The sequence below is a fragment of the Zootoca vivipara genome, chromosome 9, assembly GCF_965207765.1.
Source record: "Zootoca vivipara chromosome 9, rZooViv2.hap1.1, whole genome shotgun sequence".
Taxonomy (NCBI): Eukaryota; Metazoa; Chordata; class Lepidosauria; order Squamata; family Lacertidae; genus Zootoca; species Zootoca vivipara.
In genome coordinates, this window is record NC_142592.1 from 8,534,483 (window position 1) to 8,557,500 (window position 23,018).

At 43.9% G+C, this 23,018-nt stretch overlaps 1 protein-coding gene and 1 long non-coding RNA gene across 9 annotated transcripts in view; one reads left to right on the top strand and one right to left on the bottom strand.

Moving 5' to 3' along the window:
* The window catches only part of TPRKB (TP53RK binding protein), a 23,792-nt gene extending 4,042 nt beyond the window's left edge, over positions 1-19,750 (top strand). For 2 of the 8 annotated variants that reach the window (XR_015945816.1, XR_015945821.1), the window contains 5 exons: positions 834-956; positions 2,592-2,768; positions 7,741-7,989; positions 10,033-10,226; positions 11,201-19,750. Coding sequence is in view for 2 of the 8 variants with exons in the window: in XM_035126514.3 (XP_034982405.1) it covers positions 834-956; positions 2,592-2,768; positions 3,725-3,811 (387 nt within the window). In the remaining 6 variants the exon portion in view is untranslated. Of the gene's footprint in view, positions 1-833; positions 957-2,591; positions 2,769-3,724; positions 4,024-7,740; positions 7,990-10,032; positions 10,227-11,200 lie in introns of those variants that run through there. The other 6 variants (XM_035126514.3, XM_088651807.1, XR_015945817.1 and 3 more) reach the window with 5 other exon arrangements.
* LOC148684537 (uncharacterized) lies at positions 10,215-11,307 on the bottom strand. The gene is made up of 2 exons (XR_015945822.1): positions 11,168-11,307; positions 10,215-10,691 (listed from the first exon to the last, which is right to left on the bottom strand). It is a non-coding gene; the product is annotated as an uncharacterized LOC148684537 (long non-coding RNA).
* Positions 19,751-23,018: the final 3,268 nt, after the last annotated feature.

Sequence of the window (23,018 nt, forward strand, 5' to 3'; positions counted from 1 at the left end):
TGAAAGGGGACTTTAAAGGGTGTGTTTATTCTCTACCCATCCTTGGTTCAAGCTGGCCATGTTTGATCTCTGTGGCTCCCTCTGTCTCCCAGATGTCTTTGCAAGGAACTGCTGTGTTGGCACTGGTTCAACCAAAAGGTTATGACATGGTTAGTGAGTGGAGCAGACAAATGTGGAAATACTGGGTAGGTTTTGATGCTGATGGCTGCCTGAAAGTGGCCCCAAACCACTGTTTGAGAAGCACTGCCCTACTGGCTGTATTTTTGCTTAGTATTTGTCCTCATATTAAACCATTTTGAATTTGCTAGATCAGTTTCTCATTTTTTTTTTAAAAAAAAACCCCCTGCTAAATAGACATTTCACATCTGGGTGAGAGAAGAGTTTTAGAAAAGTTTGCACTTTCCTCAGGATTTCAAAATGTTTATCCACATTTTCTCATGTTTTTTTCTTCTTTGTGTCTTCTCACTATACTTCTATTCTCTGCAAAAGGCTTTTTTCTTATTCTTTACAAGATAGTGAGAGCTGTATTAGAGGATCCCTGTTTCCCCAGGTAGAAATCTGATGTGTGAGTTTAATTTTCATTTAAATATCTACTTGTACTGTTACTATTGTATGTTTAGATCTCAGACATGGTTTTAGTAATAGAGCAGAGTTCTTTACAATGTGTAGAATGCCCCCCCCCCCGGTGCTCCTTGTTTCAACATCTAATTGATGGCATAACTGGCTCTTTACCATTTCTAAAGTATATTTTTCCTTGTTGAGCTAAGGAAAACAGTGGGTCTATTTTGAGGCCTACCACTGGAAACTAAACTTTATTCTGTACTTTCTGGCAGATTGTTGATCCATTTCAGTTACTTGTGGCAACGAATAAAGCTGTACATCTCTACAAGACCAATAAAATGAAGACAAGAACTCTTAACGCTGAAATAATATTCAACCTTTCCCCGAACAATAATGTAAGATGGCTGCTTACAGCATGCTCTGAATTCTTTTTCTTTTTTCATTTTTTTGGAATAAGAACGTAATAAGAGCCTTGCTAGATCAAGCTGAAAGGTCCGTCTAGCCCAGTATTCTGGCCTCATATAATAGTGACCAAACAGGTGCCTAGGGGAGCCATTTGAGCAGGACCTGACTGTAACAGTGAAATAAGATTTGCTTGTCCCCGAAGAAGGCTGCTAATCAAAAGGTGTTATTTATATTATTCACCACACAAAATATTTCCTGACCATCAGTTTGCCTGCACGCATACCCGCTATAAAAGCCACCCTCGTCTCTGCAAGACTGAAACAAGGTCTTAACAAAGCATTCAGTCTTAAGATTTACAACTGCTGCCCTTGTACTCAGTTTATAAAATATGTAATCTGAATACTAATTTTATGAGATACTAATTTTTTTAGTTGCCATTCAGGAATTGCCTCTGATTGTCTTCTATAATCTGCCCCTACCCCAGTAAACAAGCACGGCAGGAAACAGTGTGCTAGATTCTCTGGCTCTTCTTTTGGTTTGCATATCATCACAGAGGTCTGACCTGTAAGAAGGCAGGCTTTCCTGTACAGGCCTAGACACTTTGTGACACCCCCACCATCCCAGGAAAACATAACCCAGCCATGCATTTTGCCTTGTTGGCTCCCTTTCTTGTTCTTGCAGACCTGGATGGGTAGCAAAAACACTGGAGAATTGAGTTTCTGGTTGATAGTATTTTGTTTGATTGCTTAGAAGTTGTGCAAGTCTGCTCTACAGCCCACACGTACAATGTGTCCTGGGCTTCCTCCAGACACTTCCTGCAGTAATATTAGAACAAAAACCAACCAGAGTTTATAATGTACAGTATTTACACCACCAGGATCCCTACATAGAATGTGTCAACTAAGGATCTTAGAAGTCCCATCACTGTGCAGGAAGTTTATACTACTCCTGCCCATCCCTTGCTTTGACACAGCTTATCATTCTTTAAATCTGACATTAAAATCCTCTGCATGTCCCTCATATAGTGACTCGAAAACACATGAATGAGTATTAAACTGCCTATGGTAAAATAGGGGGACCCAGGTGGCGCTGTGGTTAAACCACTGAGCCTAGGGCTTGCTGATCAGAAGGTCGGCGGTTCGAATCCCTGTGACGGGGTGAGCTCCCGTTGCTCGGTCCCAGCTCCTGCCAACCTAGCAGTTCGAAAGCACGTCAAAATGCAAGTAGATAAATAGGAACCGCTACAGCGGGAAGGTAAACGGCGTTTCCATGTGCTGCTCTGGTTCGCCAGAAGTGGCTTTGTCATGCTGGCCACATGACCTGGAAGCTATACGCCGGCTCCCTCGGCCAATAATGCGAGATGAGCGTGCAACCCCAGAGTCGGTCACGACTGGACCTAATGGTCAGGGGTACCTTTACCTTTACCTTTACCTTTACCTATGGTAAAATATGCCCACATTTGTTGTAAGTATTTATCTTGTGAGATAGTTAACATTTCACTTAACAACTAATTTAATCTTTTCAGAGCTTTAGAACCAAATAAATGGGAAAATATGTTTTGTGAGATGCTCTGGGTTGCTGGGATGTGACTGACGTACATAAGAACACACAATTCTATATTTTAGATTTCAGATGCCTTCAGAAAGTTTGGCATTTCGGACAGTGACACTGCAGTACTCGTCGTTCTAGTTGAAGACCAAGAGAAAACCGTGAATCTGGACGACGTAATAGGTCAAGTGGAAGGCCAGCAAGTCTCCTTAGCAGATCTCCCCAAAATAACAGATCTACAGAAAGTTAAAAAGGTTTGTACAAGGTTGTCCCAGGTTAAGGGTTGAGATAAGGCAAATTATAGCATTTTCTTTGTTTTGTAATTACAATTTGTGATTGTAATTTTGCAATTACTTTTAATACAGAGCAGGGGTGGAGAACCTGTGACTCTCCAGATTCCCACAGCTCCAACTAAAAGGACTGGCAAATGGGAGTGGAAATTCAGTTTGTGGTGGGCCACAGGGAGATAGATGGACATACAGTGCAGTCTTAAGCACATTTATTTAGCTCACTAAATCCAGTGTGATTTCCCCCCAGCTAAGCATGCTTAGCAATGCAAGCATACCCCTACATTTTCTTAATCTTCTTTTGTGTCTTACATTTTTCCCACTCTGTATTGAGAGTTTTGACTACAAAGTACATTAGGGTGCAGTCCCACGGTCCCTGGAGAGGACATCCCAGCAGTCATTGATGTTGCCATTTTTTGTGGGTATAGAGGGAGGTCCAGAAGGAGAAAAGTAGGTCCACCCCTGGAGATCTTCTCAGTTCAGCCATGGAAACCTCTGAAGCCATCCCTCCTCTGCTGTTGCTGCTGGGCAGAGAGAGAGAGAAGGAGCAAGTTGGGGCTGGATCAAGGGAGATTTTGGATTAATGGGATCCAAAGTCACCCCATTCCCTTAAGAAGGCTGCAAAAAATATGACAGCCTTGGAGCTGCCATACTTATTTTCCCTCTAGCTGTCTCCTCCCCAGCTTTGATTCCCACATTGCAAGGGGTTGGACTAGATTACCCTCATGGTCCCTCCCAACTCTACAACTGTAAGATTTTATTATTTTCTCTGGCATGGCATTGGAAGTTATAGTAGCTATGCTTTAGATTCTCCCTTCTGCCTGCCATAGGATTGCTGTGCCCATTTTTTCAACTTGACCTGTAAACCTGGACAATCTTTTGCTCCTCCAGAAAGTGACTACTGTATTCCATTTTCTTTGCAGTTGTACAAACTAACCCCACAGGAAGAAACAATAGGCACGCTGCTGGATGGCATCATTTGTAGAATGGCAACTAAAGATGTTTCATGAAAAAAAAGTTAGGACATTGAAACAGTTTTAGCCTGAAACAAATGTTTATTTTAATTTTTCTGTTTGGTCGAACTAGTGTTAAAATGCCCTGAAGTCTAACTCTTATTTTATTTGGAAATGGAAGCTGTCACAATTTTATTACTAACATGGAAGAATGTTTGGGTATTGTGATTATTTTATAATTAAGAAGTAAAAGTTTATTGTTTACTGTATTTTTGCATACTGCCCTTCTTTTTTATTTTTATTTTTATTTTATTTTTTGACCCTGGAAACCATGGAATTGGCCTCCATGGTCACTTACGGACTCACTGTTAAAACCGTGTTCATGGAAGGCAATCTTACTCGGCTACAAGTGATCGCCAAAGAAGAAAACTCATTACCATCAAAAAAACTCACCCACAATAGGACTGTTGAGGCCATAACCTAAAATTGCCGAATTGTGCCACTGAGCAGAGAGGCTGCTGCTGCTGTACTCTTTCTTAAAGCAGTTCCTGAATCTGTAGTATTTATCAGTACAGAACCTGGAACTAACTTTGTAGGGATTTGAATATCTGTGGTGTGATCCATACAGGCAGTCTTGGCTTAAGTGTGGTCCATCTGGTGCTGTTCCTCTTAAGTATTAAGAGCTTAAGAAGAGCAGCTAGAACGGGGCCAAAATCCCATCTGGACCAGCATCCTTTTCTCACAGTGGCCAACCACTGGCCAATCACAGGAAGTCCGCCAGCAGGACATAAGACAACAGCGCACTCCTTGCTTACGATCCTCAGTATTCATGCTGCTTCCTTAAAACATTTCCCTATCTGCAATATTCTCTTCATTAGAATCAATCCTTGTCACCATCTAGGATTACAACTGCTATCATCGCTGATCATTGGCCATGTGGTTGTGGCTTATGGAAGCTGTAGTGCAAGGTTACAAGTTCCCTATTCCTGTTTTAAGGTATTTCCCCCAAGGCTGAAACAAAAGCATTTAGTGCCTTAAACCAATACTCAGAATTAAGATAGAGGATTTTAACTTCCTTTGCTGCTGTATAGATGGATATTACAAAAAAAATCATCTGAATGTTACAAGAGAGCAGTCTTAAGAGGTGTTTAGGATATACAGTCGTACCTTTGTTGTCGAACACCTTGGTACTCGTACATTTCAGACTGAAACCTGGAAGTGAGTGTTCCGGATTTCGAATGTTTTTTTGGAAGATTAACGTTTGATGTGGCTTCCACTATTGTTTCTGGTGCACCTGCGCAATCAGAAGCCAATTGGAAGCCGCCCCTTGGTTTCTGAACATTCCGGAAGTCATACGGCCTTCTGGAACACATTCTGTTCAAAAACCAAGGCACGACCCTATACTTAATAACTTTTGTAGCTCATAGATTCTGAGAATGTCAGCCTGTGCAACTTGGACAGTGTGCTGAGTCTTCACTTTTCTCCCATAGTTGTGCAAGAAGCTAAGGGTAAACAGATTTGCATATGCTGTAGTATTTTAATAGAGAATGTCCTCCCATACTTGGCCTTAATGCCAAGTTTGCTCCTGAAACGTGATAGTATTTGAACTGGATAGATCTGATACACAGCTTTTTTACAATGACATCAGCAAAATGGCCCAGAGATTATTTAAGCTTTGGATCCAACACTTTCTAATGTATACAGTGCTTGTATTTTGATTAACAAGGGAAAGTTAGACATCTTTCGTATATTCCTACGGTAGGAAGCTAGGTTATTTTGAAATCAGAAAGGCAGCTGTATATGCAACAAAACCCACATGCTTGTACAAATCATAACAAGATGATGATCTGCAGATGCTTCTTCTCAGAGGGTATTAGAAAGCTGGAAAGGACCAAAATTTTGGGCTATCATTTAGTACCCCACTCTCCATTAACCCCTGTTGCATTCCCCCACCCTGCAAAAATCAAGCCTGGCCAAGTCTGGCCACACAACGAAGATGCACATTGCACAATAATTGCTCCCAACAACTTTTGCATTGGGCTGAGCTTACACACCACAGGAAAAGAGAAAAAATCATGAGGACACTTGCCAATTTGGCCCAATGAAAAATGCCATCTTTGTTTGCCTGAAAGGGACTATTGGGTCTTGAACACAAGCAAACACCTTCCACCGATGGTCTCAAGATAAATTCACCTGGTCATTAAATGTCCCCTTGCCCCCTGATGATTACAGTAGCTGGGGAAAGGAGCACATGTTAGATCTTTTAGTGGTGTAGGTAACTGGCAGCTTGCACACATTTAACTTGTGCACATTCAGCTTTATGCACTTGGCATATATATATATATATATAGAGAGAGAGAGAGAGAGAGAGAGAGAGAACCCAATGTGTTTTTACTATACACCATTTGGGCATTATGCAATATCCCCGGAACGTAACCCCCAGCATAAGCCAAGAGTCACCTGTATTCATTATACAACAGTGTTATGTATTTCATTGCATGTAAGCCCTGAAATAGGCCTGGCTCCAGCCTTCATATGAGCACAGCAGCTGTGAGTGCTATTCAGTTTGTGCATGCCCCTTGATCCTACCGCAGTTCATCTGTTCCATTCATGGCACTGTTCAGGGAGAAGATACCGTAGGGCTTGCTGACCTGTGGTTTGACATTCTCTCAGCTTTGAGGTCATGAGGAATGTGAAGACAGCCACAAGCCAGCCATAGTATTAGATCAGGGTTTCCCAAGCTTGGGTTTTTGGACTACAATTCCCTTCATCCCTGATCACTGGTCCTGCTGGCAAGGGATGATGGGAGTTGTAGTCCAAAATCATCTGGAGACCCACGTTTGCAAAACCCTGTATTCAGTGGAGAAGTAGGAAGAGGGAAGATTAACTGACATGTTGCAGAGCTGGTAGAAGTTATAGTTTGAGTGAATTTAGCAAAATAGATTAAGAAGCTTAGAATCTGTCCTAATATTAAGGTGTCAATATATTTTCTCAAACAAATAAAACTCTGGCCCTATGATAAGCTTCCCATACCCCCTAACCATTGGAAATACTGGTGGGAGCTGGAGTTGAACAATACCTAGAAAGCCAAATGCTCCCCATTAATGTCCTGTAAGATATCGTACCCTCTTCTTTATTTGTTAAAGATTGCTGGTTTAACCTTAATACAATATACCTATTACATTAGGTACATGCAATGCTAGACCAGGACCTAATGGCTCGTCTTTTTCCTGGATTGCAGCACACTATACAGTAGTTTGCAGTTACGTCCAACTAACATGGACCATGAACCATAATTACAAACTTTGGTTTAAATGTGGTTTCTAAGGCAAATACAAACCATCATTTACCTACTCCAAATTTAAGGCCACAGCTTTGCCAATCTAGACTCCTTCAGGCAGGAGGGTGTGATAAAAATCTAACAATACTGATAATAGGTAGGTAGCCGTGTTGGTCTGGATCGAAGTAAAATAAAAAAAATTCCTTCAGTAGCACCTTAAAGACCAACTAAGTTTTTATTTTGGTATGAGCTTTCGTGTGCATGCACATGCACACGAAAGTTCATACCAAAATAAAAACTTAGTTGGTCTTTAAGGTGCTACTGAAGGAATTTTTTTTATAATACTGATAATAATACTAATAACAATAACTTTGAAGAGCAGAAGCCCTAAATCTGACTTATGAGGAGAGCAACTTGGTATTTAAATGAGGGAGCTGGTCTAGGAAGTATGTTCATTTATAAGTGTTCCCTAATTAGGAATCGTAGTGATCAGTTCCTAAAATATGCGGTCTCTTAATTATTTGGCAAGCCTAGCAGCCTTCCCCTAAGCTCCTGTGTTTGCAAAACTTAAAAAAAATAATATATTAACGCTACGAGAGAATTCTTGCTAATTGGGACCCCATGCTAAAGATTATGGTAGCTGCAATATTTTCCTTTGAAGGGGATTAGAAGAATGGTAGTGCCAACAATTTCATTGTTTTCACAGGTTTTCAGGATAATCTGTCTTTTCAAAAGCTGGACCATGTGTGGGGGTGTGGGATCTGTAGAAAAAAAATATCTAGAGCTGGAAGAGGGAAGGATCTGAAGCTTCTGAAACACTTCAGCAGTATTATCATGGAAAATTAAAGGCTTGTTTTCATTGCCTGACAAAGCAAATGGCACATGGAATATATCATCCAACTTGTTGGCTGGAGAGCAGACACTATTTTTGGTAGTTTGAACTAACGGCAAGCAGGTACGTTTTAAGTCATATCCTTTTTTGAACATGTGTGAAAAATCACTCCAGCCCAGTTAACATAAACAGAAGAGATCGTAAAAACAGAAGGGATCGCTTGTGCCCCTAGAGTTGAAACACACCAACAGTGCCTTAGGGTTTGCATGAATGTTTTTGCTGCCCTTTAAGTCACACACCAGCTATACTTGGCTCATGTCTCCTTTGTTAGAGAGCTGTGCGGATCATTTTATCCTTCTAAAGGGAAAATAACTTTTATTTCTCAGCTGATGGTATCTGGGGCAATGGTGCCAAACTGTCCACCTGTAACAAATGCTTTTCACATCGCCTCATCTGCTGACGAACGGCAGAAAATCCTGAAGCATGGTCTACAGCAGCCTTCTGCAACCTGGGGTCTTCCAGATGTTTTGGGATACAGCTCCCAACTGCGTCAGCCAGCATGCCAAATGGTCAGCGATGGTGGGAGTGGCAGCCCCCAACATCTTGAATGGGCAACAGGTTGTGTAAACCTGCTGGAGGGGACACATTAACCCAGTGCAGGGGACGACTTTCAAGTTGTTTAGCAACTGATCATTTCAGTACACCTGGGGAAGGCCTATGGGAAGCGAGGAAAAATGTTGTTTTCTCCTTCCTCACAACTGACCCCCCCACCCCACTCCTGGAGGTTTGTGCAGGGCTACAGGGCTCTTCTCCCAGGGGGGCTGGAGCCATAAACAGGAGCTGTCCTCTTGGGGGTTTGTCTTAATCTTATCTTCGGGTTTATATCCCCTATCGTTACTGACATAAGTCTATACGGTGCAGCCAGCCCCCACAAATTAAAACGAGGCATTAAACGAAGTGTTGACCTTCTAAGACAGAAGCAACATTACAGTCATAGCATATTTAAACGTAACCTTTAGTACAGAAGCTCGGTGCTTTGGTAATGTTAATTAATTCACCTCTCCAAAATCCCAGCAAGATGAGCAAGTATTACACATTCACGTTACAGATAAATTAGAGAGGTTAAGGGCTTACTAAATGCCAGCTACTGAGTCAGCAGCATAACTTGATATGTAGATGCAGCTTTGCCTTTCCCACAGCACCAATGTCTTCCACTACAGAATTGAGTGCATAGTCTAAATGCAGCAACCTTGTGGAAACTAAGCAGGTCTAGATACCATCATCTACATCTGGGTGAGGAACTTCAAATATATGGACTTGAGCTCTCCTTGCAGGATTCTCCTCTTTATTTGTGCTCCTGCTGTCTCACATCATGCAAGAGGATCAGATAATAATATCAGTGGTACTCAGTAGCAGGTGTAGCCAACCTGGTGCCCTCTGGATGTGGTGGGCTACAACTCCCAGTAGGCCTAGTCAGCATTGTCAACAGGCACTTGGGGATGATGGGAGTTGTAGTCCACAAAGATCGAAGAGTATTATGATGGTTACCCTTGTTCAACAGCATCACTGGAATTTGTTTTTGATGTTTGGGCCTGATGGGTGATGTGTTCCACACTACACACACACCCCACAAGAGATGGAACAGTTCTAACGCTGTGCATTATGCACACACACTTTCAACATGCCCAGGGATTGCCTGAACAACTTAGCTGCCCTATAGATACCTAATGAAATGTTCTTTCCTATGGCTCAATGCAGGCACCCCCAAACTTCGGCCCTCCAGATGTTTTGGACTACAATTCCCATCATCCCTGGCCACTGGTCCTGTTAGCTAGGGATCATGGGAGTTGTAGGCCAAAACATCTGGAGGGCCGCAGTTTGGGGATGCCTGGCTCAATGCATGTGTGGTTTGTTCAGCAAATTGCTTGGGTATGAGGAAGAAGACCGTCTAATTTCTGTGGTGTGAGGTGAGGTGGGTGTGTTCCACTAAGGCAGAGATTCACATGGTCTATGTGCTGTGGCCAGAGAGAGCCTTATTTGCACCCGCAACTTGCAGCCAAAGCATCACAAAATGAATTAAGTGACAACAACATCAAGTCTAGTTCTCTATTACCATTGTGTAGCAGGAAGAGCAGTCACATCCTTGTTGCCATTGGCCTATTTTAGGGATTGACCGAATGTTGACGTGGATTATTAGATAATGAACCAGATCTACTGAGATCCAATGATATGATTAACCACACCGTTTCCACTCCTTCTGGATTACCCCACCCAAGTTTGGTGCTACGAAACTGGGAGCCTGTTAAATCAAAGAAGAAATTACACCAAGCAAAAACACTGACCCAGCCTTCTTAAAATAGGTATATTTTATATTTATATTTTACATACTTTACAGGATTTACAGGGCTGCATCATTTTATGATCATCATTATACAAAGCAGTCTCAAAAGAATCATCACTGCATTCTTTTCTCTGTTGAATTTTGAGCATTGCCAGAAAGAGGAGCAGAGAGATTTTTTGCATCCATTGGCAATTGTCCTTCGATAACAGTTCCAGTGTGTATAAGCTGAGCGTTTTGCCCTTCCTGTCCCTAAGAGGGTCTCTCTGAGCTTTTGATATTGAACGTCTTCCTTCAGCATGCTTAGAAATCTTTCCTGGCCCAGACTCCCCAAATTGCAATTAGGATGACCATGACAATGAGTGTGTAGAGTGTACCGATGGCAGTTTGCTCATTTCGACACTGCTGTTTGCACCCACAAGAATTCTGCACGGCCTCTCCAGTGGTAGCAGAAGGTTTTGGCCTGTGAGCACGAAGGCAGTGTATTCTGCCGAGAGAGAAAAGAAACAATGGACTTAGCCTGTTGCCACTACTAAAGTTTAAGGTGTTACTTTACAGGGAGTCACTCCCAGCCCTGCCTGGAGATACCAGAAATTAAAGCCTAAGCCTAACTTTCTGCATGCAAGGTAGATGCTCTCTTACAAAGCTATGGTCCTTCCTTCCCCCCCAGAGAGTGTCCTAACTGTGCTACTTGTGTCTTAACAATGTTGTATGAAGAAACTCTTAGTTCCTTCCTTTGCATTGTTCCCGACACACACACACACACATACACACACACACACCCCGCAACCCCACTGTGTCAGCAGCCTCATTATTTATCCCTCAGTGGGTCTTTCGGCACAGTAGTCTGAAGCTGCATATAAAATATAGCACAACCACCCATAACATTTGTCTGCCAGGATGGAAAGCTCTGCATGACGTGCGCTCCTTCTGCTTCCCCTTTTACCAATGTGTTTCACCTACCTTCTAGAGGCTTGCATTCTTTTTCCTTGGCAGATTGCTCTTGCAACTCTTCCCTGAAAGTAAGAAACCAGCCAAGATCCCGTCAATCAGTGACCTGAAAGTCCTCAATCGGTAGCAGTGATGCTGACTTTGCACAGCTGAAAGAGGAGCGGAGAATTGAGACCCCCGGGATATAACTCTGCTGCTGCTGCTTCTGCAAGTAATGAACTAACTAAACCAATAGCACGTTCTCTCCCCTAGCTTGGGCCTATATAAACAGAAGCAGCTACGCCTCTGCCAAATGCAACGAAAGAAGCCCTCCCCGTTTGTAGCATGCGTGGGGGAGACACTTGGCTGACAAAATAGACTGCTCTGTTTTCAAGCCAACCCTTATGCAGGACACAGGCATCTTTCCACGATTCTTCTCTTGCGATACGACCACGGGGATTTCTCAAACAGAGATCTCACAGGTACCCCAAGGGCTCGCAATAGCCAGTCTGAGCGGGAGGCTTATTGGAAGTCACTTCTCGGGAGTTAACTTCGGATTGTACACAATGGCATGTTTCTACTGGCATTGCACCACTTTGAAGGACAGGTGTGTGCCCCCTAACTAAACAAACTCCAGCAGTCCCTCCTCAGTCCTCACACAGTTTGTGGCCCAATGAACATGTTCGGCTTTATATCAGCAGGTTTGGAATAAAAGGAGTATGATTTCTTACATTACCTGCTCAGATCTTCAGTACAGTAAGGCTTCTTTATTTAAATCAGGTGTATACAAGTTGCGACCTACCAAGCTGATAGCCGCCAACATTTCTCTGATGAAAATAGGGACGTCCAATTCTATTATTATTATTATTATTATTATTATTATTATTATTATTATTATCCCACTGGGTTACCTCAGTCACTCTGGGCGGCTTCCAACAGATATAAAAACAATAAAACATTAAACATTAAAAAAAAACCTTCCCTCTACAGGGCTGCCTTCAGATGTCTTCTAAAGGTTGTATCTCCTTGGCTCAGGGGTTGCACAACTCCATACCCTCCAAAATTTCTCTGATGAAAATAGGGACGTCCTAAGGAAAAGCAGGACATTCCAGGATCAAATCAGAAACCAGGACGGCTTCTGTAAATCTGGAACTGTTCTCGGAAAACAGGAACACATGGAGGACCACCTTTCTGGTTCCTGTACTTTCCAAATTTTCAGTGTGAAAATCCAGCTATTTTGGCTGCCCACAGATAGGAGAGAGAACAGAAGAGGGAAAGCAACATCAGAGACAGCACTGTCACTCAAATCTTTTTTTTTGAGGGGTGGGGAATGTATGTCAAGTTTGCCTCTCTGCTGCCAAAAGCAAAAATAGAAAGATGGATTTTCTTCTTCTCCAACAGAAGTTCAAAAGCCATTGTTATGCTCTTTGTCATAGTTTTTATTGGCTCATACAAATGTGAGCCGGCAGCTCTGACACATTTTGAAAAGTCCTGGCATTTCTGTAGCATACATTTTCTGAGCCAAAACAAATAATACTTCACCCACAGCTAATAATGTGAATAGGAGCAGCCATTTACATTTAAATGTAAACAAACAAAAACTGGTGTGAAGGGCTTGAAATTTATGGAGAAACTTTAAAATGATTCACACAACATATAAAAAGCACTGTGCATTTAAACTCAAGGCGAGACTTGCCTGGAAAACTCTCATGAAAGCAATCCATCATCTGCTCTTCTTTCCTAACGCTCGTAAGTAGAAAAGGAATTGTAAAAACCAACAGTAAAAATCAGGAGGAGGTTGCAAAAATGGAACCGAGGTCCCAAGATGAAATTGATAAGATATTTATGAAATCATCTCCGCACATATTATTCCTAATTGCATTGTATGAAACAGGACAGATTGTGCTGTGGCTTCAGTGACGCACTAAACATGCTGCATCTTTCCGGACTGAGAGCCAGAATAAGTAGCATGACTAAATTTATGGGCTGAAAGCTCATAGTTGAAAGCTCGGTCCAGCCCCAAATTTGCTAGGTGGCCTTATGAGAGCCTTTACCTCCGCCTTGCACCCCCTGCTCCATGTGCAATGATGGAATAACAGTCAAATCTGCATTTAGTGCACATGGTTTGCCCCAGTTCAGGATCTAGGGTGCCACAGACTAGCTTAGCTCCTCCTCACCCACAGAAATCCCTGTTTTGGGGATTGCTGTTGGTGGCTGCCACCAGGGACCCCGTTCCCACACATTCAGCAAGTGGAAGAGGGGAGCACAACACTGGCATCACAGAAGGCAGTCTTTTATTGCTTAGAATTATATTATGTTTCCTATTTATATGTGTTTCTTGGAGACATATAATGTCCCATTTCTTTCTCTTTAGACTTTGCTCTACTTTGTTTCTTTTAGACTTACTATTCAAACATATTAACATTCCAAGATACGCATTTAAGATCCATACACTTTATTAAAAAACGTTCAAAATTACCACAGTCAGGTTGCTTTAGTCACTCTAAATCTTAATGATTCCTTCTTTCGGTTTGTTATATCTTTTCTGGTTTTTTTACTATTCTGAGCCCCCTTCTTCTATTTCCAAAACGTTCTCTCCTCCTAGATCCTTCCAATATTTCCTCCAAAGAACCCCAGCTTCTTGGCTTTGCACAGCCACTTGAGGAGGGAGTGCTGCTTGCGGTACAGCTGCATCAGCTGCTCGTAAGACATGTCGAGGAGCTGGTCCAGGTCAACACCCCGATAAGTGAACTTTGGGAAAGTACACTTCTTCTTCTCTCCCACTTCTGCCATCTTGGCTGCAGTCTTCTCCAGGAAAAGTCTCCCTTGGACTTACTTCTTGTGTCTTGCAGATGTTTGCCTCTGGGGTGCAGAAGATTATCCTTATTTTAGTGGAATAGCCCAGCGCTAGCTCGGATGGCTTATCAAGCGATGGCAGGTCAGAGTGCTCGTTGTTCTCCCCCTTCTTTTTCCTTTTTCCTTTCTTCTAGTGTTGCAACACAATTTTGTTGCTTTTTTTGTTGCTCTTTCACAGAGGAAACCCCTTTTTATGGTGCCGCCTACAGATCTTCTTACGGATCTTCTTCCAGGTCTTCAATAATGATGTCTTCTGGAAGAGAATGAAAATGAGAAGCCTCTCTCAATTAAGCCTGCTAAACAATACCCAAACCCAAGCGTTCAACCGCCTCAACTTTTGTAGCTGGAGTCAGTCAGGGCCCTGCCTACTGCCTATTGAGGCGAAGTGAAAAAGGCCTGCAAGGCACAGCAAATACAGCAAGAAGGCCTGGGAGGTCTTTCTCGGGCATGAACCATAAAGCTACTACGTGAAAAGTCAGCTCTAGGGACGCATTCTGCATCCCCAAGGTGTGGAGATTCATTTACCTTCTTCAGGTGCTGGTCTAACACGTGACCGGTATCGTTGCGCTATTTTCTTCTGCAGAGGAAAGAGAAAGCTGGATCAGATGCCTTCGGTGACACTACAAAATCTACTATTAACGGGTGCGAGGGAGACCAAAAGCAGGCCCAAGCCAGGAAAGACTGTCCTCCATCAGGCTTGGGCCCAATCCCTTGCCCCAGCGGATCTCCATGGGCCCTGCAGCCTCCTGGGCAGAGGTGGAAGGGCAGCACCAGGGAAGAGGGCAGGACAATGCCTCTGGCATCATCCTGACATCCCAGGGACACACGCCACATTAGTTGCTCTGGGAGCATTTTGGAGGGTGGGGGAGAAAGAATTCAGAAACTGCAGAACTAGGGCAAAGACCACAGTCAGCGGGCAGAGGGTCTGAGGGAGCCAATCCCTACTCTTTTGTGTCCCCCCCCCGTACTAACCTCAAGCTCTGGGAAAGTCTTGAAGAGCTTCACAACTGCAACAAGAAAAGGACATGGGGACAGGTTAGTTCGTCCCTTTGCAGCTTCCAAGATTGTTCCAATCTTCTCCTTGATTTCCCTGCTTCCACACTCCTATTACAGGGGCGGCAAACCCCAGGCCTCAGGGGCCAATCTTGGCCTGCAGCTCCCAGAATGTGGCTCACAGGAGAATGTGGCCCCCTAGCTGACCACTGTCCCCCAGCCCTGTCCTATCAGCTGCCAGATGAACCTTGGGCCGGATCCAGCAGTCTGGCTCTTAATTTTTTTTTCTAACTAGTTTCCCCTCCCCCACAAATCCTATACCCTGAGCTGCCACCCTAGCCTATTCCTGCCCTGCCCTTCCAAAAATGGCGTGGTGGGAGTGGGGGTTCTTCCTCACCTGGTGTCACAGGCTCCTCCTTGTGCTGGAGTGGGGCCACTTTGTTGTTCTTTTTGACCTGCATGAAGCTTCTCATTCTCCTGAGCCTAGAAGAGATGATGCAGAACAGAAATACGTTTAGGTCCTGCCATTCCAGGACCTAGAGAGCCTGGCTACTATAGTTCATGCCCTGATTGCTTCAAAAAAAAAAGGATGGGGCCCCACAAACTTACCACTCTGTCCCCCGAAGGACAAGTCCACTGATCATTCCTCCTTCCTGAATATCTGGAATCGACCGCATGGTTCCTCCCAGCTCTACCTACTATTTAAGCAGTCAATCGCCAACCACACCTCCACCTCTACCTCTCCTCACTAACCTACAATGGACACCTGTAGTTGGTGGCTTTTAAGGGAGAAGCAAGAGATGTCACAAAGGAGGGCAGGTCATTGTTCCCATGGCAACCCACCCACCTTGACCCTGGGCCAAACCTGCCCCTCCTTATGTTTCTTCAGAACTTGGAAGCACCCGCTGTTCCATCTGCAGGTTTGGTGAATCTTCTCTTTTGGAGTTCATGTTTCTATATCGGATCATTCTTCATTCAGCCACATTTCCAAAGGGAGACGAACCCAACGTCCCTTGAAATGCAGTAGAAGACTCCCAAGTTTGGGGGTGTCCATAGCACAGGATTAGACAATCTGCTTTGCATCATCCTCATCCTCACAGATAATCCCGGATGACATCTCCAGGTGGGGCAGAGAATGTCCCCTGTCTGAAACCCGGGAGAGCTGCTGCTGGTCAGTGTAAACGATGCTGAGGTGGATGGGCCAATGTCTGACTCTGTCCAAGGCAGTTTCCTATGAATATTCCTCTTAAGTCTTTTACCCTGAAGACAACCAAGCTAACTTCTCCACAAGACCAACAATCAATTTCTCTGTTTAGAAGAAAATATGGAAAAGTCCCTGTTTTATATACAACAATGGAAGTATGTACAAAAATCTTGAATATGAGAGGAAGCAAAATGATGCCCTCAGTAATGAAGCAGCAGGCAAAGGGTCCTGAAGCAGAGCAAGTTTTTTTTGAGGGGGGGGGAAATCTGTCAGGGACTCTTCAGCTGTGATTCCTGCATTGCAGAGGGTTGGGCTAGATGACCTTTGGTGTGACCCCCGTTCCACGATTCTGTAATTCTAGGTTTGTACTCTGTACTGGGTCCTGTTAGATTTATTCAGCATCACTTTTCTATATGCCCACTTCAGTCCTTGGAGACCTAGTCCATTCACTCCTCAAAAGCATGTCTGTAATTTGGTACATCAGCAAAGGTGCACACCTTATTTCTGGGATCTGTCTACCCTGTGCACACTACAAACACATTTGTACTACAAACAACAACAAAACAACAACAACCTTGGCTTAGGCATTGGGTGTATCTCCCTCCCAGCCCCCCAGCCAGGGGAACTGGGGCTCCTCAGGGTGAACAGGATATGGGAAGATGCACAGCAAGGCACTTGTGTACACTGGCAGCCCACCCCATATCCCCGCAAGGCAGGGGAGTTCAGGCAGTGCAGCTGTCCCATGAAGGGACAGAGCCTGCAGCCTTGGCATTATCAGCACCACATGATAATGAACCTATGGGAATCATCCTGGGGAGAAGGAGATGTGGCAAAGAAAAGAATGGGGCCCCACAAACTTACCACTCTGTCCCGCGAAGTCCACTGCTCCCTCTGCTCCCTCCTTCCTCAATCTCTGGAACTGACTGCATTGTTGCTCTACCTCAGGCATCCCCAAACTGCGGCCCTCCAGATGTTTTGGCCTACAACTCCCATGATCCCTAGCCAACAGGACCAGTGGTTAGGGATGATGGGAATTGTAGTCCAAAACATCTGGAGGGCCGAAGTTTGGGGATGCCTGCTCTACCTCCACCTCTACCAAACCTCCACCTCTACCTCTCCAACTAACCAACAATGGACACCTGTAGTTGGTGGCTTTTAAGGGAGAAGCAAGAGATGTCACAAAGGAGGGCAGGTCATTGTTCCCATGGCAACCCACCCACCTTGACCCTGAGCCAAACTTGCCCCTTCTTGATGTTTCTTCAGAACTTTGAAGCACCTGCTGTTCCGTCTGCAGGTTTGCGGAATCTTCTCTTTTGGAGTTCATGTGTTTATATCAGATCATTCTTCATTCAGCCACATTTCCAAAGGGAGACGATCCCAATGTCCCTTGAAATGCAGTAGAAGACTCCCAAGTCTAGGGGTGTCCATAGCACAGGATTAGACAATCTGCTTTGCATCATCAGCCTCCTCATAGATAATCCCGGATGACATTTCCAGGTGGGGCAGAGAATGTCCCCTGTCTGAAACCCGGGAGAGCTGCTGCTGGTCAGTGTAGACAATGTTGAGGTGGATGGGTCAATGTCCGACTCTGTCCAAGGCAGTTTCCTATGAATATTCCTCTTAAGTCATATACCCTGAAGACAACCAAGCAAACTTCTCCACAAGACCGATGATCAATTTCTCAATTTAGAAGACAATATGGAAAAGTCCCTGTTTTATATACAACAGTGGAAGTACAAAAAACTTGAATATGAGAGGAAGCAAAATGATGCCCTCAGTAATGAAGCAGCAGGCAAAGGGTCCTGAAGCAGAGCAAGTTGTTTTTTTGGGGGGGGGGGCATCTGTCAGGAACTCTTCAGCTGTGATTCCTGCATTGCAGGGGGTTGGGCTAGATGACCTTTGGTGTGACCCCAGTTCCACGATTCTGTAATTCTAGGCTTGTACTCTATACTGGGTTGTGTTAGATTTATCCAGCATCACTTTTCTATATGCCTGCTTCAGTCCTTGGAGACCGAGTTCATTCACCCTTCAAAAGCATGTATTTAATGTGGTACCTCATCGAAGGTGCACACCTCATTCCTGGCATCTATCTACCCTGTGTATACCTCAAACACATTTGTACTACAAACAACAACAAACAAACAGCAAACCACCAATCCTGCATTGAATTCACACACACACACAATTTTCATTAAATTTTCTGTTTTGCGATACGTTTCCAAGCACAATTCAAAGTGTTGGTGCTGACCTTTAAAGCCCTAAACGGCCTCGGTCCAGTATACCTGAAGGAGCGTCTCCACCTCCATCACTCTGCTCGGACACTGAGGTCCAGTGCCGAGGGCCTTCTGGTGGTTCACTCGCTGCGAGAAGCCAAGTTACAGGGAACCAGGTAGAGGGCCTTCTCAGTAGTGGCACCCGCCCTGTGGAACGCCCTCCCACCAGATGTCAAAAAGAAAAATAACTCCCAGACTTTTAGAGGACATCTGAAGGCAGCCCTGTTTAGGGAGGCTTTTAATGTTTAATCAATTATTTTATTTTTCTGTTGGAAAACCAGCCAGATGGGTGGGGTATAAATAAAAATAAATTATTATTATTATTATTATTATTATTATTATTATTATTGAAACAATCTTAAAGTATCAATGCCTTCCCTTCTTCTCTTTCCATGGTTCATTTTGCATGACATAAATCCCTGCATCTTTTACATAAACTAAACTATTCAGTATTCCATTACTGTATTATATCCATCAAAACTTATTAACGTTGTTGAATTTATTTTAATGCTGCCAACGTTTTCAAGTATACACAATTTCCCCCATATATTCAATAAACATTTTCCAGTCTTATTTAAACATATGTTCTTCTTGTTCTCTTATTCTATATGTTAGGTCTGCAAACTGTGCATATTCCATCAGTTGAAGTTGCCATTCTTTAGTTAGGTGTTAGCCCTGCCCTATAAATCTGTTGATTGGAATTCCATTCCTCAATTAAAAAAAAAAACAAAAAAAAACACCTGTTTATTTCTCCCCAATGCGTTCCCTGGGTGTAACCAATGTGTGATGATCTTGTGGGAGTAGCCCAAGGGGCCACAATAAATGTGATAATGTGTACCCCTGTAAATCCTTGAGTGAGCTTCTAATAGAGAAGTTATGGTAGCCTGTTACTTTATGATGATTTTGCAACATGTGCCGCCCTCATTTGGGGCAGAAATACAGCTAATATGTAAATCAATCAGCACAAAGTTAGAACATAAGTTGCTACATGATGCAAATGGCTACATATAACACAGGTTCCCAGCATGCACACTAACACAATGTATTCATGCAAGGTCATCGCAGAACACGGTGGGAATCAGAGCTTAGTCAGCAGAAACAGCCAACGCTTATGCATATGATTGGTCCGTCAGCTTAAATGAGGTAATGATGTATATTATTGCTGGGAACTGAAATGCTTTGTTTAAAACTTTATAAATACCACTGTCCGGTCCACTGGGCAGAGTAGCAACTTTTGCGGAGCTATCCCATTGTAACCTATTGATTTCAATAAACAACGTTGGACTTCTACCCCCCAGTCTCCTGAGTTTTCTTTATTGGCATAATGCAAGAGATAAGGCATATTTTGCTTACAACAATCTGAGTGTGTGTGTGTGTGTGTGTGTGCGCGCGCACACACACATGCATGTGTTTGTGTGTGTTTATCTGGGCCAGTTCCCTAAAAGAGGCACCCCAAGATCAGGGTTTTGAGACTCGAGAGCTTCCACAAGGAAGTTTGGGGGTCGTAGTAGGGTTATCCCCATGTACCTCTTTGGGCAGATGTTGAGGTGGTTGGTGGGGAGTCCTAAGATAGCTTTGCTTTTGTGTGAGGAGATTGTTATGCTTTCAGCCCCGTGGTGGAGACAGTATGTTTCTGCACATACACCTCTTGGTGGGAATCAGGTTCCCCATGCCTGATAGTGCAGTGCATAGCCTCCAACATTTCTCCGATGAAAATAGGGACATCCTAAGGAAAAGTGGGACATATCGGGAACAAATCAGAAACCGGGATGGCTTCTCTAAATCAGGAACGTCCCTGGAAAATAGGGACACTTGGAGGGTCTGGTAGTGTGCTGTACAGACTGTGGGTAGAAAGGCTGGATGTTTTCAATCCCTTACATAACACACTACACACATGGAACATGTCTGACAATAAGATGGCCAAACACTTTCCCCTTTTGGGCCCGTTCTGTATGTTCAAGGGGTTTTACTGGAGGGCAGGGTCCAGTAGCTTGGACGGGAATAGTCTGAAAATGGATCATTACCTTGTCGTGGTGAGTGGGCTTGCACATTCCTATGACCCTTGTGAGCGAAGCCCTCGGGAATCTCGCACTCCCAGCAGGGTCACCGAAGGCAGTAAGGTCAAACGGAAGGAGCTAGACAAAGAATGATCCAATAAGTCCTCAACAGCAGAACCAGCGGTATGTTACAACGGCTGTGAAGGCAGATGAAGGCTGCAGCAGATAAGAATCTACCGGTTGTTGGGACTACTCATGCCATTGGAACAGAGCCTTACTGTGAAGACTGTGTTGGTCAGCGTGCATGGATCTGCACACATAAAACAAATCCATGCACAGGCGTCTTCCAAAAACTCATCCCATACCCAAACCCCAAAAGTCCCATGGTGATCGGCAAATGGTAATGGGGGCAGGATTGTGAAATCTGGAAGCCCCTATTCATGAACTGGCACATGGGTGGTGGATACAGATTCAGTCTTTCTGACTCAAGGAATGAGGCAGTTGAGCAGTTCGGCAGCTGTATCCACTCTGCTCACCCCGAAAAGGAGGAGGGGCTAGAAAAGGTGCCCTAAACATAGTCTGCCTCCCTTTTTCCATGACTGGATTACCGCACCCAATGGGGTCACCACCCAGCGGTTGTAAAAGACAATTGAACTTCGGAACATGGAATATACGGACTTTGTCATATAACACAGATAATGAGCATCCTGAATACAGAACTGCCATCATTGCAAGAGAGCTGTGATGTTTTAACATCGATATTCAATCAATCAATCAAAACCTTTATTGGCATCATCCAGAAACATTCAAAAGAAATTGGCCAGTACAATCGTGTCACCATATCATCAGTACAGTCACTTGCCTAAAGGAAGAGGAGGCCGGCAATCTATTTCACCTCTGTGGGTCTCCAGCAAGGGCAGGGTTATGTAATGTGGCAAAAGATCAGATAGAGGAACTTAGCTACTGCCTTGGTCAGCTCCTGGTTTCTCCCCTGTACAGTGGAACCTCGGTTTACGAACACCTTGGTTTATGAATTTTCGGTTTACGAACGCCGCAGATCCATCTGGAACGGATTAATTCACTTTCCATTACTTTCAGTGGGAAAGTTCGCTTCAGTTTATGAACGCTTCAGTTTATGAATAGACTTCCGGAACCAATTACACCCATGCCTCGGGTTAAGTACGCTTCAGGTTGAGTACTCTGTGGACCCGTCTGGAACAGATTAATCCACTTTCCATTACTTTCAATGGGAAAGTTCGCTTAAGTTCATGAACGCTTCAGTTTATGAACAGACTTCCGGAACCAATTGTGTTCATAAACCGAGGTACCACTGTAATAGGAAGCGAATAACCTCTATCTCCAGTTTCCATTTTGGGATACATAGTTGATCCAGGTATTGCTGGTGGATAAAGGTAAAGGGACCCCTGACCATTAGGTTCAGTCGTGACCGACTCTGGGGTTGCTTATGCACCAACACCAGATGCTGATGAAGACATTAAACACTGACAACTGGGAAACACTGGCCTGCAAGCGCTCCAGTTGGAGAACAGCCCTTAACAAAGGTGTAATGGGCTTTGAAGACACTCGAACTCAGGACAAAAGGGAGAAATGTGCTAAGAGGAAGTCCTGATTGGCAAATCCACACCATGAATAACTCCCGCCCGAAAACCAATATCCCCACTGGATCCCACTTGTGGATCCAGAATTGGCCTCCACAGTCACGTACGGACTCACTGTTAAGACTGTGTTTATAGAAGACAATTTTACTTGGCTAAGAGTGATCATCAAAGAAGAAGATACCGTAGATCTTTATTCCCCTTTGTTCCTGATGTCAACCTTCACTTCTCTCCTTCTTCCCCTGGCAGGAAAAGGGACCCCATTTTATGGTTTGCCTCAGGTGCCAAAATACATTGGTTCTGCCCTGCCCTAATTCACACACACTTGCAGCCCCATACATGTTTGCAGCCTTCGGCTGCAGCTCTATATATACCCTTGCTAGGAAGAAACCCTCATGAAATTCAATGGGACTGACTTCAGGGTACATTGGATTGAGCACATAGGATTGAGCTGCAAAGCGGCAAACCAAAGTACTCTTATTAAGGATAAAGCCCATTGAACACCATGGAACTTTCTCCTGAGATAGCTAGCATAGATTGACAGTGTCATTCACAGGCAATCTGGGCTGTGAGGCTATCGCCTCCTCTGCTAACCCAATCTGAGTTATTTTTAAAAGGTCCTTTATGAAACACTAATCTAGACACAAAACAGAAACAGCAGCTCATGGATTTAAGAGATTGCTAACATGCACAGTTATTAAATCATGTATTAGCACCTATCTTGCTGACAACAGAGAGGAACACGTATTTATTTCCTGAATTTAAAAGATTGTTACTTTGCATAAGAACCTTTATTTCTCAAGACAGAGAGTAACAGGTATCTCTCCCCTGGATTTAGTTCACTCGTTTCCTGGCAAAAGTGTGCAAACTGACTTCAGTTTTTCATATATCTATTGACCCCAAATAGTGAGCCCCACTGAATCATTTGAACCCAACGCTGTTCGT